The 17387-nt window shown below is 39.1% G+C and overlaps 1 protein-coding gene across 2 annotated transcripts in view; it reads right to left on the bottom strand.

Moving 5' to 3' along the window:
- LOC116499495 (GON-4-like protein) overlaps positions 1–17387 on the bottom strand; it is a 29872-nt gene that overhangs the window by 8471 nt on the left and 4014 nt on the right. For both annotated transcript variants that reach the window (XM_032204245.1, XM_032204246.1), the window contains exons 4-21: positions 16735–16809; positions 16345–16395; positions 15884–15934; positions 14999–15094; positions 14671–14775; positions 13658–13828; positions 12694–12886; positions 11801–11902; positions 10456–10496; positions 10051–10154; positions 7859–8057; positions 7075–7161; positions 6377–6548; positions 6037–6181; positions 5691–5841; positions 4944–5060; positions 2051–3787; positions 1233–1476 (exon numbers count right to left, since the gene is read on the bottom strand). In XM_032204245.1, coding sequence (XP_032060136.1) covers positions 1233–1476; positions 2051–3787; positions 4944–5060; positions 5691–5841; positions 6037–6181; positions 6377–6548; positions 7075–7161; positions 7859–8057; positions 10051–10154; positions 10456–10496; positions 11801–11902; positions 12694–12886; positions 13658–13828; positions 14671–14775; positions 14999–15094; positions 15884–15934; positions 16345–16395; positions 16735–16809 — 3841 coding nt within the window. The remainder of the gene's footprint in view (positions 1–1232; positions 1477–2050; positions 3788–4943; positions 5061–5690; positions 5842–6036; positions 6182–6376; positions 6549–7074; positions 7162–7858; positions 8058–10050; positions 10155–10455; positions 10497–11800; positions 11903–12693; positions 12887–13657; positions 13829–14670; positions 14776–14998; positions 15095–15883; positions 15935–16344; positions 16396–16734; positions 16810–17387) is intronic.

Here is a 17387-nt window from a genome sequence, read left to right as displayed (position 1 = left end):
ACCAGGGGCAAAACTACAGATGTGATATGAGCATCAGAGCTGGACTTAACACTTGCAAATTACTCTTCTGGCTTATTACTTGCACAAATACAGTTAACATCACAGATAACTAACTGGTGTCAGATAATATGGAATGAAATACTATGCAAAGATTTGCTACCTTGAGATTTTTGTGTCTTTAATCTTGGGAATCTGCTGGTCTACTGGGTCCACCTCCTCAAAGATCCCTGTTTAAATTCATCTACTGCTTGCTATATTCTGTAAAGTTGTTACTTTGTTTCCTTGACTGTTCCCAACATGACGTTATAACACAAAATTCAACTTAAAAGTATGACTATTTAACCTTGTTCTTGTATTGATTTGGGGTATTAGTTGACACAAGGCACACATCTCATGTTTGCAAATTCCTAAAGCATAAATGCATTACAACAAACTGAAGATGCTCAGCTGACATATTGTCCTGGTTTCAGTTAGAACAGAGTTAATTTTCTTCCTAGTAGCTGGTTGAATGCTATGTTTTGGCTTAAGATGAGAAGAGTGCCGATAACACCCCGTTGTTTTAATTGTTGCAGAGCAGTGCTTATACTAAGCCAAAGACTTCTCAGCTTCTTCCTCTGTCCTGCCAACGGGCAGGCTGGGGGTGCAGCAAGAGCTGGGAGGGGACAGACCCAAGACAGGTAACCCAAACTAGCCAAAGGGGTATTCCATACCATCTGACATCATGCTAAACAAAATATAGGGGTGGCTAGCCGGGGGAGGGGGGCCAGACTGCTCGGGGTTAGGCTGGGCATCGGTCAGCAGGTGGTGAGCAATTGCATTGTGCATCACTTGTTTGTGCACATTATTAGTAGTAGTACTATTATCATAATTGTTATTATTATTATTATTGTTATTATTATTTTCCTGTCTTATTAAACTGTCTTTATCTCAACTCACGGGCTTCACTTTCCGTTTCTCTCCCCCATCCCAGAGAGGGAGGGAGGAGGGTGAGTGAACGGCTGTGTGGTGTTTAGCTGCCGGCCAGGTTAAACCATGACACATATGCAAGGGCTTCTGCGTTAAGAGCCATTCTTACAGAATGATGATTGTTATAAATTTTTCAGATGGAAAGCAATACTAAGCTCAGAAATGCTAAGTGAAATTAAACCCAAATGGAGTTTCCCTATGGTTTTGCTTTTACTGCAGACAGCAGTTCCCTATACCCTGCATCAAAAGAAGTCAACAAAACTTACCTGGTGGTATTCTGTGGGCTTCCACCTGCGGGGCCATCTTTGTCAATGTGAAGGCTGATTTAGGTTCTTCTGACACATCTCCACAAACTTCATCATCCTTCTGTAAACTCTCTATTCCTTCCCCTTCCTCCTCCTCTTCCTCCTCCGGCTCAGAGTTCTCTTCCTGGGAATTCTCTTCTTCAGAATCTCCTTCTTGGCTTAAGCGTCTCTCTGTTGCAAGCCAAGTAAGTTTTTCCATTGTCTCCTTCAAAAGCAACAACAAAAATCCACATTATTTTCTTTTAGTGTTTCTTTGAACATCATTCAGCATCTAGCTCACTCCATTATAATCCTAACAGTGCTGAACACCACCACAGATCAATATCTGATCAGAGGGTTCTAGTAAAGTGACAGAATTCCACAAGAACTAGAACTGCCCATTTTTGTATCACACACAAACTTCAACTCAGAATCGAACATGGAAAAAAGCCTTAAGTTAGAAAAGATTCCTTAATGGTCTTATCTCTTAAAGGCTTGGTGGAATTGTGTCTTGGAAATTAATATAGTTAAAGTATTTCTTAATGAACAGCTTCAGTTGAGAAAGTCCTTACTGATCAGCAGAATTTAAATCTGGAATTTTGCAAGACATTCTTTTCGCTTAGACTTAAAAATCTCAGAAATACGTGGTGTCCAGTTTCTCCAAAACCAGCACAAATATCATGATAATATATGGTTAACAGTCCAGCTTTCCAATTGGAATCAAATTGTGATTTGCCCTTATGTCACTAAGTTGTTTCAGCACACAAATTATTAGCAATTTTTAGAAACTTTGCTTTTACCTGAAGTTCTGGCACCGAAAGAATAGATTCTTCTGAGGCTGATGACATTTCTTCATCCTCATCTTGTGTGAAATCATCAAAGTCATCATCGTCTTCTTCATCTTGTCCTTCTCTCTCTCCTCCAGCTTCAGGGCCAGCTGGTGTCCCAACAGACTGGCCATCCATACTAGACGAATCTTCTGGTCTTCCTAGTGGGCTACTAAATTCTGCTTCGAGATCCACTGTGTATGAATGATTCTTTGGAGACTCACTGCTTGCTTGTGGTCCAGTAACACCAGCTGCATCTACCTGCTGTTCATCATGGGGAGATGACTGCAAAGCCCGTCTTTCTTCTCCTCCCTTCTCTTCACACACAGCATGCTCCTTTTTAATTTCTTTCAGCTCATTTGGACATGAGCAGGCCTCCATGTTCAGCTCCTGGCCAAGACCCAGCATGAATTCCTCCTTCACCTCAGCACACAGAAGATCCCTCTTCTGTATTGGATTTACTTCCTTGATGGCATCGTTTGAATCTTCAGGCTCAATTTTTACTGTTTCATCTGGATCTTCTAAATGAGGCAAAAGGTCCACAGACAATGGCTCTGAAGCATTCTCTTGTCCTTCTACCACTGTCCAGCTACAGCAGTCATTCTTATTTACCATCTCCTGACTGCCATTATTTGAAGTGGCAGGATTTGTACTACATTCCTTCTTGGGGGAGACAGCTGAGTATGTAGCATACAACTCTTGGGGTTCAGCCTTGGGCTCCACTGTGGGGTAGGAATTTTTGCTGTTTCCAGCAGGACACGAAGGAACCAGATTCAGTTGTTCTTCATTTTCACCAACAGAAGATGCAGAAAGACCAACAGGGTTAGGAGAAACTATCAATGAAGGAATTGAGGAAGTCACTAGAGGCTGATTTAATGGACATGGGAAAGTGGATGGATTTACCAACAAGGTTGTAACTGGAATAGCCTGAGTGCCTCTCCCCACAGTTGTATTTATGGGCTGAATCATGTTGCAACCATTGCCTATATTAACCACTTTCACTGTGGTAGCAGGTACAGTAAGAATGACTGGAGATGGCTGGATCAAAGGCGAAGTCTTTATCAGTGGGGCAGATTTTGTCCCTTTTTTCTTCTGATATCCCTTGCGAACACAAGGTTTGCGTATTTTTGCTCCAGCCAAAGCTGGTAACATTAATTTTGGCTGAAAAGTTATTGGATTTGAAGACACTAATGCTGGTGGTAAAGCAGCTGAGAAAGCTTGCCTGGAGTCTGGATGCGAAGCAGAGAGCACATTCTGAAATTCCAAGCCATCCCCACTTCCCACCACTGCTGGAACATTCAAAGGCTGCACTCCTGGCACTGTCTGCATAACCGTAGCTGGTTGGATTAATCGAGGAATCTGAACCATAACTTTGCTGGGTGGAGCCTCTGACTGGGATAACTTCATGGTTTTCTGAATGTTAATAGTGTTGGAAATGGGCTGCAGACAAGGACTTGGTCGAATGAGGACAGGCTTCAGAGCTGAAGACCTCTGTCTTCTCCATGCTCTCCTAGAGAATCGATTGGCAAGAGGCTTTAAGGTCAGTACTAGTCCCTTTGGCATGAGTAGAGGGTATTTTTCATTATATTCTGTGTCCGAAGTTTCCTTTTCTGTGCCCAAAAAGTCAGATTCTTCATCAGGTGAACCTGGCATCTCCCTCGCATCTTCTGCTAATTGCTTCAATTCCCCCTGAATGGAGGGCAAACTTGCCTAAAGGAAATAGGGGAGTTTTTAGTCCAATCCACAGGTTCTGCCTACCTTCAAACAGCACTGCAGAAGAAAGGCAGTAACTCGCTTCTAAAAGTAAAGCAATTTTTTATTTACTGTTTAACATTCACAAGTTTTACTCTAGAGCCTTCAAAGGAATCCAAGTGCCTAAAAGAAACAACAGAACCAAACTGCTTTGTAAGCTTTCCTTCAGTAAATACAAGGCTGTGGGAGGGAAGCTTCACTGTAACAGTGCCATTAAGAGAACTAGATTTTAGGGCATCTCATTTTTTCCTCAGACACAGACCTCACTGAGCGACCCTCAGTGCAGTCACTATGCCTCCAATTTAAGTCTTCACTGTGCTAGGAATCTCAGAGAAAGAATCCTTAGAAAGCGAGAGACATTCAGGTGTAATAACAGCCACACTGCAGGTGAACATCATCTTACAAAGAAAAACACAAAAAGGGTGATAAAGGGTGACAGAGCACTAGAACAGGCTGCCCAGGGAGGTTGTGGAGTCTCCTTCTCTGGAGATATTCAAGGCCCGTCTGGACACCTACCTGGGCAGCCTGCTCTAAGGAACCTGCTTTGGCAGGGGGGTTGGACTTGATGATCTCTTGAAGTCCCTTCCAACCCCTACAATTCTGTGAAAAAAAACACAGATTTCTTCTTTCCTCTTAAAAGGTTTGGAAAGAAGAACAAACACTTTCTCCTGGCTACAACACAGTGGGAAAGACAGCAACACCACTAACCATAATGCATAAGGCAAGGGTCAGATTATGTCAATTAAAAAATTAACGAAGTCAAATTAAAAAATAAACACATCAAAACAGACATTAGAAATACACCCATGTATCATGTACAAGGATGCACCAAAAAGCAAAGAAAATCCACAACAACTTCAGCTCCATAGTGCAGCTGGGCAGTCACACCAAGAGCAGTGTATAATACTTCATGTTGCTAAGTGCTGCTCTTGATAGATTTACTACCTGGACCCAAGGTAACACAGGCTCCCCTACAATGCAGTCAGACTACTTTTTGACTTCAGAGCTATAGCCTACCCAAACAACTCATTCTGAACCTATACTGTAAGAAGGAAAAAAAAAAAAAAAGAAATAAACAAAGCTATGCTGGATGAAGAAACAGCAGAAACTGTACCTTTAGCCAAAATGGCAGGCGATGTTCTTCTCTCTCCACGGGTGGTTTCCACTCACTAGGCTGGATTTCCTCACAGCACTTGAACAGAACAGGCAACTGCTTTGTCTTTTTATAGTACTGTGTGGAGAGAGGAGAGAATGCAAGGCAAGACAACCACGGTCAGAACACCTGTCCAAGAACTGCTGGGATATAGGCTAAGAATTGTGCTCTGTAAAAGTGTTCATATGAATGCTCACTGTCATCTTGGTTTCTCTCAGAAAAAAAAAAAAAAAAAACAAAGTTCTAGCAGTTGTGCACATGTACTAGCTTTAAGTTTCTGTTTCTTATTCTCTTTTCAGCACTGGACATTAGTTATGGGAGAGGATATTTGGCCTGTTGGACGTACAGCTTGACCGGAGACAGCACTTTCGTCTACATTTTGCTATTTAAAATTTATTTATGCAAATTTGTCTGGATTATTGAAGCTACAGCTGTACCAGGACTGTTTGCAATTAGACTCTGGATTAGATTACATTAGGCTCTAGGCTGTCAAAATATTAATTAAAATACTTACAAAGTAAAAATCATACGGTCATTTTGAAGAAACTGTCACCCTTCATGGGAGGATCACATTTTCTTTTAAGAAAGCATCAGCATATGTACAAAAAGGTCCTTGGAACAAACAGCACATCTCTTTTTGTATGACAAATATGAACCAGATAGACAAATGTGAAAAATACCAATCCATAATCTGAATGCATCACTTACTCTGATGATATTATCAGGAGCTCGATTCATATTGAGATTCTTAATTCGCACTGTCAGCTGGTGGGCAGTTTTTGTTGGTAAGAGATATTTGCTGATCAAAGGCTTTGGAAACTCTGTCCCTTCAAAATGTTTCAGACCTAAAGCTAATAAACTGAAGAAATAAGGAGAGGGAAAAAAAAAAAAAAAAAGAAAAATAAAAAAGCAGTCTTTTACACAGTAGTTCAGATTGCTATTTGCATACACCGTTCCACAACAGACAGCTGTTCTTAAAGATTGTATCCTAAAACTTTACCATATAAAGGAAGTTCATTGGTGCGCATGTTATTCAGCAATTCTAAGCACCTACTTGTCCTCTGCTTTTGTGAAGATAATCTTGTCCCGGGGAGGGTTTGCTTTCAAGGAACATATTGGCAATAACTCTGGATACATAAAGACTCTCCTTGTTGCCAAAATCCATGCCACTTGCTTTGGCAAACATGGAAATTCATTGGCTGTGTAAAGAATGAACAGGTGAGGATAGATACTGGCATGGGCAAATAGTGTTATTCACTACTGACTTCTTGAAAATACTGTTTCTGTTATTCCCTTCACTGCAGAAAATACTATTTCCTCCCTGGTTTTTAGAATTTGCATGTTATTTAGTTTCTGCTTAAATTTAGATCAGGAAAAAGTAAAAGTATACATACCACTCTTCTTCACAGCTTTCCGAGGGCTCCAGTCAACTTGAACTTGGGCATGAAAATCTTCAATGAGCTGCAGTGCTCCCTTCAGGTTACATGGCTGGAACATTGTTTGAAATTTAGGATAGAATGATTGACGAAGGAGCGTAGAGCTTCGAGCAAAGTTACCAAGCTCATTCTACAAAGTCAGACACAGAAGAAAGGTAAAAGGTTAAGAACACATATGTAAATGCAATAAAAGCTTTCAAACTAAGCTGGTGAAGTCACAGGCATAGAAATACATCACTACAGATGTCTTCTATCTTATTTTTGAACTCTAAATCTAGGAATAATCTCTTTTTTTTTTTCTTTAAAGATTTTTTTTTTTTTTACTTTTGTCTGATCATATTAATTCACCAACTTTCTGGAATCTATCAAGGTCACAGAATGTTCACTAATTACAGAAGTTTTTGTACTTTGTTTTTAGCATTTCCAAGCAAACAGTAGAAAACTAAAAAGATATGCCACTTCAAAGTACTGTTATTAAATGTGATTTATTTCTTCAAGTATTGAGCATGCTAACAGGAGGCTAACATCATTGTCTTTGTTAGTGGTAGTCTCTCTCAATTGCACGGGATAAGTTAAACAAATTAAGCTCTCTAAATATCACCAGTGACCAGAGATCATTAAAGCTTGTTTAGCTCTTTTTAAAGACATATCCTTACCAAAAACATCCTAGTGGTACTGGCCTCTGAACTTAAAGCAGGGTTGGAACTTGCAAGGAGATGGATTTGAGTCAGAAGCTGAACATGCTTGAAGAATAAAATCAGATAGGGATTGTCAGCGTATCAGTAACATGAGAAACTGGAAAGCTTAAGTATAAAGTTTCAAGAAACATCTCCTAAGCATCACAAAAAAAAATAAATCCGTCTGACTTCAGAAGAAATCCTTCCAACAATAGAGAACTGAGGGGAAACTCGACTACAAACAGGCAGCATAAAAACTACTTCTTATAATATAGTTTCTATTCCACAGAGTTGGAACACATCACCTGTTTAAGTCTTAGGACACATTCCTAGCTTTTATAAAAAAAATTCACACCATAATGAGCAATACAGAAAGGATTTTTTTTCTAATAAAATACTCAAGTGTTTCTTAAGTGTTTCTTCAAAATGAATGACTTCAGCAATCCCTACATATATGTGTTCAAACAACATACACCTTGCTTTGCAGCTGAAAGATTAAAAAGGTCATTTGCCTTACATGTATAACCCAAGATCTTTTTCTTTAGCTTGTGTTTGAGAGATTTGTCCTTTCCTTGCTGCTACACACCATGACATGACACTGTATTGATTAACAATAGTTAGTTGTAGCTTTTTCAATTAATTTCTAAAATTAAACAGCAAGCCAGAGTGCTTGCTGTACCACTGGCTTCCCCCTTTCCCATGCTGCAGCAGCATACAGCAAATATTCCATAGCCTGAATATAATATTGATAATATTTTATTACCTGCTGCATTTGCTGCTGGAGCCTTTTTCTTTGCGTACAGTCGAGAACAAGGCTTTGGAGAGGCTTCTCATTGTGAGGTTTTGATTTCTCTATCTCCTGTGGTGGCTTGATAGAAGACTTTTTCATTCTCAACTGCTCCAGTTGTTCCTTCACTGTCCGGTGTTGTTCATTCAGCAAATTGGCCAGAGGCTCTTCAAATCTGTTTGAGACCAGGCAGACCAAAATATAAAAAGCATAGGACCTAATCACCAATCCTATTCCATTAGAATATTTTACCTTTTTTTTTTTTTTTTTTTTTTCCAAGTTGAAATATTCTGTCAAAGCGTAGTACGGACAGAGTAGTTCTTAAACTGTACATCCCTGTAACACTGTTTTAGTTTTGGGATGCAATGTCAAAACTATTCCACTTAACCTCTATTCCAAGCACAGCTAACGCTCTTGTTCACTGTTCTCAGTAGTGCTCCATGTTTGTTGTAGTCAAGTGCTAAGGCGCACTCCAGAGCAGCCAGGAGCTAACATAGTCTATAATACAATAAACCCGACCCTATTTAAATTATAGCATCAGGCAAGGTCCAAACCCAAGGTGTTATGGGTGGCATGTTACCATAATTATCTCCAGAAACATCATGTGCTGACTCAAATGCTATTACTTTTTCTTCTTCCTTCATTTTTCGCCTTTTTTTTTTTTTTTTTTTTTTTTTAACGTTTTGCCTAGCTTTATGCAGACTATTCCACTGGACATCTGATGACACGATAGTAAAAGCTACGCCTGTAGCAGAAAAGGGTATGTATGGATTTCTGTTCTTTTCTAAACTAACTTCATGCAGCCTCCCTGGTCTTATGGTGTAACTGAAATACATATTTTATTTTGTTTTGTTATTCAGTTAATATTCTGATTTGTTAGTTACCAGCTTTACTTTTGTAACAGGCCTAAAGTCGATTATAAATGAAGTTGTTCCAAGATGCATCTAATGTAAGATATCATAAAAACAATAAACTCAGGAAACAGGTGTTTTGCCACAGAACATACTTAAAGAGTCCTGTACACAGATAAAACTGGGGAAGAAAAAATTCAGAGGAAGAGCATGCCGAAGGAAGAATAAACTAGCCATCACCAAAAACAAGTGCACACAGATTGTAAGAGAGAGCAGAGCATGAAGTTTCCCTGCTTTTAGTCTGTAGCTGGTTTAAGATTCGCTGCGCTCTCCTCTGGTACTGCTCATCCAGAGAGAGTATCAAGAAATTCCAGCCGTCATTTTAGCTCCTTTCCCAAACAGATACACCTTGATCTTGAAGTGATCTGCCCCATAAATAAGGAGACACCATTCTTATCATAGTTCACCTTTAGACAATTTCTGTAATTTCTTACATAGGCTTGTATTATTACCTAGAAAGTAATGCTTTAAAGTCTTTTCTCTCTGAGGTGCTACATCAAGTATAACCCATATCAAAAATCATCAGAAGTTAATTGCTGAATTTTATAGTTGTTTCAGGCCTAGGCCTCAGCAATTGTATGTACTTCTCTTCCTTTGGAAATGCTACTAATATATACAAGTTATTTGCTTAAAAGACGAGATGATCCACTTGTTCAAGCTAGTTCCTCAGGAGTCTCTTATAATCAAAAAAACGTAAGGGCAGTAAATGAACTTTATCAATCAACCCTCCCCCCCAACAACAACAAAAAAAAAAAGGCAAGAAAGCTATTACCTCTTTGAAAGGAGTTCAGAACACTACACCCACCACCACACTGTAAAGCACAAGAATTAGAGAGCTAGAGTACCTATTGAGCTTGGGATGTTCTCTGCACAGAACATGCACAGCTTTGATCACATACACAAACAACATACGCAGCAACACCCCAGTATCCAGTGTCTCTATCCATCATTTTGAATCATTGTGCCATTGTCAATCAGGTATTATACTGCTCTGATAACTGTTGTTTTATTGTTTAACAGCTGAGGCAAGTGTCTTAAAAGCTTGCCAAGCCATTTTCCCAGAAGAATCTGTGTAATAAAGGGGTTATATATGGAAGGCCTTCAGATAAAACAGATGATACCCTTTAAAGCAGCAGCTTTTTCTCAAAAGGCATTATCTCCTTAGGGGATGGCATAGTACCTGCAGGTGACCAAAGGCTTTTTACCATAAAAGAATTATTAATATTTAGTTTTATGACAACTATCAAATGATCCTACCTAAGTGCCTGTGGTGTATTAAAATTTGGCCGTGACTCTGTAACATTATCTTCATCTTCTGGACCTTCATCTTCCATGTTTGAGAAACCCATCTCATCCTGAAACTGACAACACGTGTAGTAGAAAAATGTAGTCAGAAAAAAAGAAAGCTCAACAAGTACATTTACTACAAAGTGTCTTTAGTTAAAGCTCATGATGATCCTCTTAGCACATACATTCATCTCTACAGTAACTTATGGAAGTTCCTACGTAAGTTCCACCCCAAATTACACTTTTATGGTAGAGTCTTTTGCACATATTCAGCACTGAACATTTACAAAGGTCCCCCTTACGGCTTTAGTGGTTTCATGCCAGATCTGAGAAAGATCTATTACTCTTCAGTGTTACACCCAATTTATCACTTACTGTCTCAAACAGCTCCTCCATCAGTTCATTCACTTCCTTTTCTGCAAGTAAAATTAAAAAGAAAAATGAAGATTCCTCTTGCAAGAAACACTCATCAATCCTGTCATAATCTCAAGCCATTTAAGGAATCTCTCTTGCAAAGAGTGACCCTCCTCTTGTAAACAGAGGTCCGAGAAGGAACAGCCTCTGATATATACAGAATGGTTGTGGTTGGAAGAGACCTCTGGCTCCATCTGGTCCAACTGCCTTCTTCAACCAGAGTCACCCACATCCACTTGCAACATCCAGGCTGCTTCTGAAAAGTCTCCAAGGACGGAGATGCCACAGCCTCTCTGGGCAGACTGAGCCCTGGCAGAGTAACCTGCACAGTGTAAAAGTATTTCCCGATGATCAGACAGAACCTCCTGCTCTTCACTTTGTGCCCATTGCTTCTTGTCCTGTTGTTGGGCACCACTCAAGAAAGCCTGCTCTGCACCTTCCCTTCAGGTATTTATAGACATTGGTGAGATCCCCCTTGATCCTCCTCTAGACTGAACAGCTCCAGCTCTCAGCCCTTACAATATCTGAGATGCTCTAGAACCCTTAATCATCTTTGTTGGACTCTCCCTGCTACATCCATGTCTTTCTTGTAATGGGGAGCCCAGAACTGGAACTTGTACTCTCAACGTGGCCTCACCAGTGCTAAGTAGAGGGAAAGGATCATCTCCCTCAACCTACTGGCAACACTCCTCCTAAGGCAGCCCAAGATACCATTAGCTTTCTTTGCAGCAAGGACACACTGCTGGCTTACATTATATTATACCCCTTTTTATTGCTGGGCCCCAAAAAAATTCTGTTGAGACTGTTTTTAATCACAAACACTTTGGAAAAAATAAATTGGAAAAAAAATATATTTTAAAACGAAGTTAATCTGCAGTAAGACCTAAAACAAATATGTTTTATTGAGAACATAATAAATGATACGCTCTTTAAACTGTAACTCAAAGATTGCAATGACGTGAAGAAAATTTCATTACACTCAAAACATAAGGCAGGCATTCACTTTCCAATTTGGCTGTAGCTTTATGAAAGACTGCACTATCTATAAAATATTCTTCATTCTGTGCTATACAGTAAAATACATCTGATAGCACAGCAGCTCTGGCTAAATCCTTTCACGTATTCACAGAAAGCCAGTTCTGCATGGAAAAGGTGTTCAGTCTGCAAAGTGTGTTTATTTATTTATTATTTTATTTTATTTTTTGTTTTTACTTAGCCTACACTGCAAAGCCTTTACAACAAAACACTTTTGAAAATAAATTACTAATCCTACTGAGAAAGGAAGTGGGATTCCCAGCAGACTTACTGGTAATTCTCACCGCACGATCATTTCTGAAGTCTTCTGTATCTGGTTCATCCAGATCTTCCAGGAAGTTGTACTCAGGGTCATCATCATCATCTAATTCATCTAATAGGAAGCATGTTTTGAAACGTCATTACCCTGCCCCAAGACTAAACAGTAGCCAGGAAGAGAAGCACTTAGTTTATTGCCTGATCTTACACAAAGATGGCTAGGATTACTGCTTGAAATTAACTGTTTATTTTTAAGAAAGCAATATCAACTCCATCCTCTTTTCAAACTAAGCTACTAACCACCTTTATTTTTAGTCATTCCCATTTATAGAAGTTAGATTTGTTCTGTATGACCCAAGTTTCAGCTAAAATTAGAAAGAATGAAGTATTACAATACACTGGAAGAGTATTCCAATTTTTGTTTCACAGTCAGTTGTACAACTCTATGTAACCTGTAAATCCAGAACAAAAGAAAGTCAAGCCCAAAACTGTTTTCTCTCTTCAAGAACAAATTATTATTATTATTTTTTTTTTCTAACATAACAGTTCATGTCCCTGCAAAGGAGCATGGTATGTTCAGATTCAGGCGTACCTATGCTGCCAGCTTCATGACACAGCATGATTCATTAAGAATTGAACAACATAGCTTTCATTTATGTTTGCCAGTTACTGCATGTGCTCGCTAATTATTATTTAAAGTGAGGGTTTTTAACTTCAGGTGTCTCACAAATGTCTATACAGAAGATGAGGAAAACTGACTGTGTGTAAAACACATGCATATTGCTAAACAAGATAATGGATCCAGCCAAGAACATCACGAGCAATGGGAAGAGAAAGTAGCCAAGAACAGGAGGAAAAACCTCCAGGATCCCTCTGTTCCAATAAGCAACAATGTGTTGTACGTACCTTCGTTCTCCACATCATCATTCATGAGCCCTCCAAGCCACCTTTTCCATTCTTCATCATCTGCAGTATTGGGATCATACATATCAGGCGTGATATCTGGGGCTCGGAGCTCAGCCTCCAGTTGACCAAGAGGAACATCCTTCAGCGGTCTCTTTGATCGGGTTCTGAAGGCAATGAGGCTGTCTTCCAGAGACTGAAACATGAAGGAAAAGCAGAATGGAATTAGAGTTTCTCTGCTTTCTTCACAGCTTCTTTGGCAGTAGGATTTTCATCAGAGCAAGAAGAATCCACTATCAAAAATTAGATTCTTGCCACAAAGAATTGTTTATTTTGGTATTTCAGAAAATCCAACCTTTCATTATTCTTGCTATTAAATTATTATTCTTTACGAATATATTATTGTTCACTTATTTTGTGCTAAACTTTTATCCCCCCCCCTTGCAATATTTGCCCCCTTCATGTACATTTTACTCTCTTGCCCAGTTTTCACTATCTGTAATTAACCTGAAGCTACAGTGCAGGACTCTTGCTTTACAACTCCTCACCCTTGTGGAGTAGAACGGATCAGTAATATTTTTCTCATTATCAATATGAAATAGTGGTTGCCTTGGCAACCAAGCTTCTTTGCATGTTCACAGCGTACCTGCCTGCAAAATACAACCAAAGTGACCATTTCTTTTTCAAAAGAAAGGTATTTTCCTTACTTATGTAAATGCCATAGAATTACAGTTAATAGTAAAAACAATGTAACTGAGAAGCCTATGAGCATAAAGTGTAGTTATGATACAAGAAATTAAAAGTATGTGTCACTGATAGCCCTGTACTAACAGCTACCTCTATTCTCACAGAGCTTGCGTGCTACCCACTAAACAGATTCATCTTGTCTAAATTTACAAAAGGAGAGCAGAATGAAATTTTAACTCAAACTGAAGAAATACCACTGTAGCATCCCAAAACACAGTACCTGGTAGGAATCCATGCATACTGGGCTTGAAGCCAGTTCTTCATCCACTGCATGCAGCTTCTCCATGAATGTGCTGTCTTTGGTTTGCTTTGGTTTAGGAGGTGGTGGAGGTCCCATGGGAACTACTTCAGCACTAATATGTCTAACAACAGGTGCAGTAACCTTCTCCACCTAATTAGAAAGGCCTTTGTGTTTTAAAGTTTTATTTACAGCAGATTTTCAAGGACAGAATAAGTCGTAATTTTTTTTTTTCAGTTTAACCACAGGCTAGCAAAATAGAAATGAAAGAAATGCTTCACAGAAGGAAACGGATGGCCTGTATTACACTCACTTTGATTTTCAGAAAATACAAATTCACTATTTAATGAGCTTTCAGGAAAGGAGACATTTGGAAATGGTCAAATGCTGGAAAGTTTCAGCATTCAGATTTATCATCTCTAGTTATGCCAGTATTTGTGGCACACACCCACCCTTTCCCAAAACAGTCCCACAGTGAGTTAACTTGGAAATATCAGTACGTTATTATTATTTCTCTGATTCCAATGCCAATGGTCAGTTCTCACAGTTGCTTTCTGATTCTTGTCTGCTGATACTCACTCCCTGTCAGCTCCTATCATACTGCAAACTCTTTCCACTGATCTGATAGTGCATACATCACTACAAATACTTTCATGCTTTTATGAATATCACCATGCCCTCCTGAGCCAAGCACAGAAAGCATTTCTCCCTCAAAAATAATCAGAAAAATAAACATTATCTGAAAAAGAAGCAGATTGTTTCCATTGGTAGTGCTTTTTTACAGATTTGCATTTATTTTTGACTAAGCTTTTTCTGCAATGGATGAACTTAACTGCTTACGCAGGAACCATTGCAGTGGGACCCCAAATCTACAGAGCACCTGTAATGCTACTACAACTTAAAACAACAGTATATATTTTTGCTTTCTTATTAATGATTAAGGAATAATGACTGAAGATTTTTTTCTTTAGAAACAAAAACTCTTGCAAGCTTACCTCACAGAGTGTCCCTCCCTCTTCATCAGATGATCGCCTTGTCCTAGATCGTTTTGCTCCCCGAGGAGAAGAAGCAGTGCTCTCTACATCACTTTCCAGTAAACTCTATAGTGTAAGAGATACAGAACACAACCAATCATGCTTCAATCAAGACCTGCTTCAACTAATATTCCAAAGACGCTTCTTTACCCAAATAATACAGCATTGAAGAAAGATTACAAGAAACTCTGGGGTGATTTACAATCATTCGTGTGTTAAAATAGAGCATCCTGTGGCCTTAAACATGCAAGCTCCATGCTGAACAGATCTTTGTACAAGTTACATTTACCTCTTCTGCAGTCTCATCTTCATCCTCATCATCAGGCTGGTATTCCTCATCAGATGAGTCGTCTTCCTCAAGAGGAATGTCCACAAACTGAGGAGGCTGCAACAGAACAGAAGAAAGGTGACAACTTTTTATTGGCAAGATAAAGCATTGCACTCTAATGGTACACTATCTGATCAAATATATACAACAGCTGAGGAAATAAAAATGAAGCTCACAAAGGAAGGAGACTACAGAAAGAGGCAGAAGAAACCAAATATATTACTAAAGTAAAATTGGTAAAGCAAGTTAAGTGGTATGAAAAGGTATGAGAACAAATGATTTATTATTTATACAATGGAAACATTACATAAGCAGACACTTTCTCAAGGATGTGTTTCTTCTACTTGAATGGCCATTCATTCCTGCTCTGCTGCTGAATCCCCTCTACTTCTAAATTATAAGTCTTTTGGAGAGGCAGGTCTTATGCCAAAAATTGAGATCCAAGCCACATTTCCTGGTAGTCCTAAAATATGTGTAACAATCTCAGGGAGGAGCAACTCACAGCATGAGACCTGGGCAGCAGCATTCGTTATCAGGCATTTCATCCAGGTAGAGGCTGCTGCAGTACCAAAACAGGGAGCTGGATCAAGTAGAAGAAGAGACCCCTTCCTCTGGCATGCCATCATTCCTTCATGTTCTGCAGTTCCCCTGCAGGCAGCTGTTTTGGGTTCTCTGCACACTTCTACTTTAGCTGCCTTGTCCTTCCCTGCATAACCCATTCACAATGCTGGTCGCTGATACTCCCAACATGCTAGAGGCAAGTCTGTTCCAGTCCACCATTAAGATTTACTGCTAAGTAGGGCGTCTCTAGCATGGACTCCAATTTCCCAGCAGTAGCTCACTTACCTTTACCTCATTTGCCTTCTTAATTGGAGAAATATTCCATGTTGGAATCACCTAAAGATAGACAAAACATTTTTAACTCTACGAAAAGCATGCTTTTGCATGGCTTAGATAACCAATTTTATCAAATAAGTACTTGAGCTTGAGATCTTATTCTCCAAAGTAGCTACATAACAGACTTTGAACAAATGTTTTCTAAACCACCCATGGGATCTCTACAGGCAGTAACTTTAGTATAACGGATACTGTTAATTCACTGCATTTTCTAACTCTGTCCTGGTTCTGTTCTGCTCATCTAAAATGATTATTTTTTACATTGTTGTATCAAAAAATACATGCACAGAATTCACCTTTTCATTTTAAGAATATGAAAAGCATCCATGATATTTCTAAAAGAAGCCCCAACAACCAAAGCCATTAGGGTAGGGGAAGGGTGCAATAACGAAAGCAGATGAGCTACTTACCACTCCTTTCTCCACAACTTCCTTCAGTTTGGAACGAGTCATTTTGGGTTCCTGAGAGTTTGAAACAGAAAACCACAACCTGCTCAGCTATTTTTCTTAACTGTAACCTTTTCCACAGCAACTGTTTACTAGAAGCTTTTTCTCATTTTTGAATTCATTACCTTTAAGACATCATCAGTAACATGAAAAATAATCCCTGATAATTCTGTTTCATGATTTACACTCATACATGACTCACTTGATACAGGTGCCAAATCTGGTTGTGAAGTGTAAATTATACTACCTATTCTCCTCCTACTACATCATGACACAGACCAAGAAGGTAGACTGGGAAAGGAATCATCATATGAATAGACAAAAACTGTGGAAAATATAAGTTTTTTTACTTACAAATAAAGGTATATCTTCTGTCTCACTGATGGCTGCTTTCATCATGGCAACCACATGCTCATTTGTGATCACTTCCTGCAGGAAACACACAAAATAAAAAAAGTCTCCCTTGCATTCTGTTAGTTAAAAAGAAGCAGACTTAACGTTGAAATAAAACAGTCAGAACCATGATGGAGAAATAGTGAATGTACAATAAATGTTGCAATTATGCTGTGAAAAAGACTATTCAGTGATTTGACAAGAAAATATAAAGTGAGCACAGCAGTGACACAAACATTTGCACTGCATTCTCTGTGAACGCTCCAAGGAGGAAATTGAAAGCCAAATGAAAGAAAATGGTGTAAATAAAAGTCCACACTGGCTTCCCTTCCCTCCTGTCACACAGCCAATTTACAATTTTACAGTGTGTTGGTCCCGTCCATGTAAGACACATAGCTGCAACAGAAAACTTAAATCCTTAAGGTCCCATGGGCTTGCAAAACAGTAAGGGTCTAACTCTCCAGGGAAAGTATCTAATGATCTACTCTTTGAAACATTGTGCTGTATCATTTCAGAGAACACTGGATATATTTGAAAAGAAAAAAAATATATATATGTGAAGGCCTAGGAGACCTAGTATCAGTGACTACATTTTCAGAATGCCACCACGAGGT

This window comes from Aythya fuligula, chromosome 28 (genome assembly GCF_009819795.1).
Source record: "Aythya fuligula isolate bAytFul2 chromosome 28, bAytFul2.pri, whole genome shotgun sequence".
Taxonomy (NCBI): Eukaryota; Metazoa; Chordata; class Aves; order Anseriformes; family Anatidae; genus Aythya; species Aythya fuligula.
Note: the sequence above shows the minus strand (reverse complement) of the source record. Positions and strands in the feature narration are given on the sequence as shown.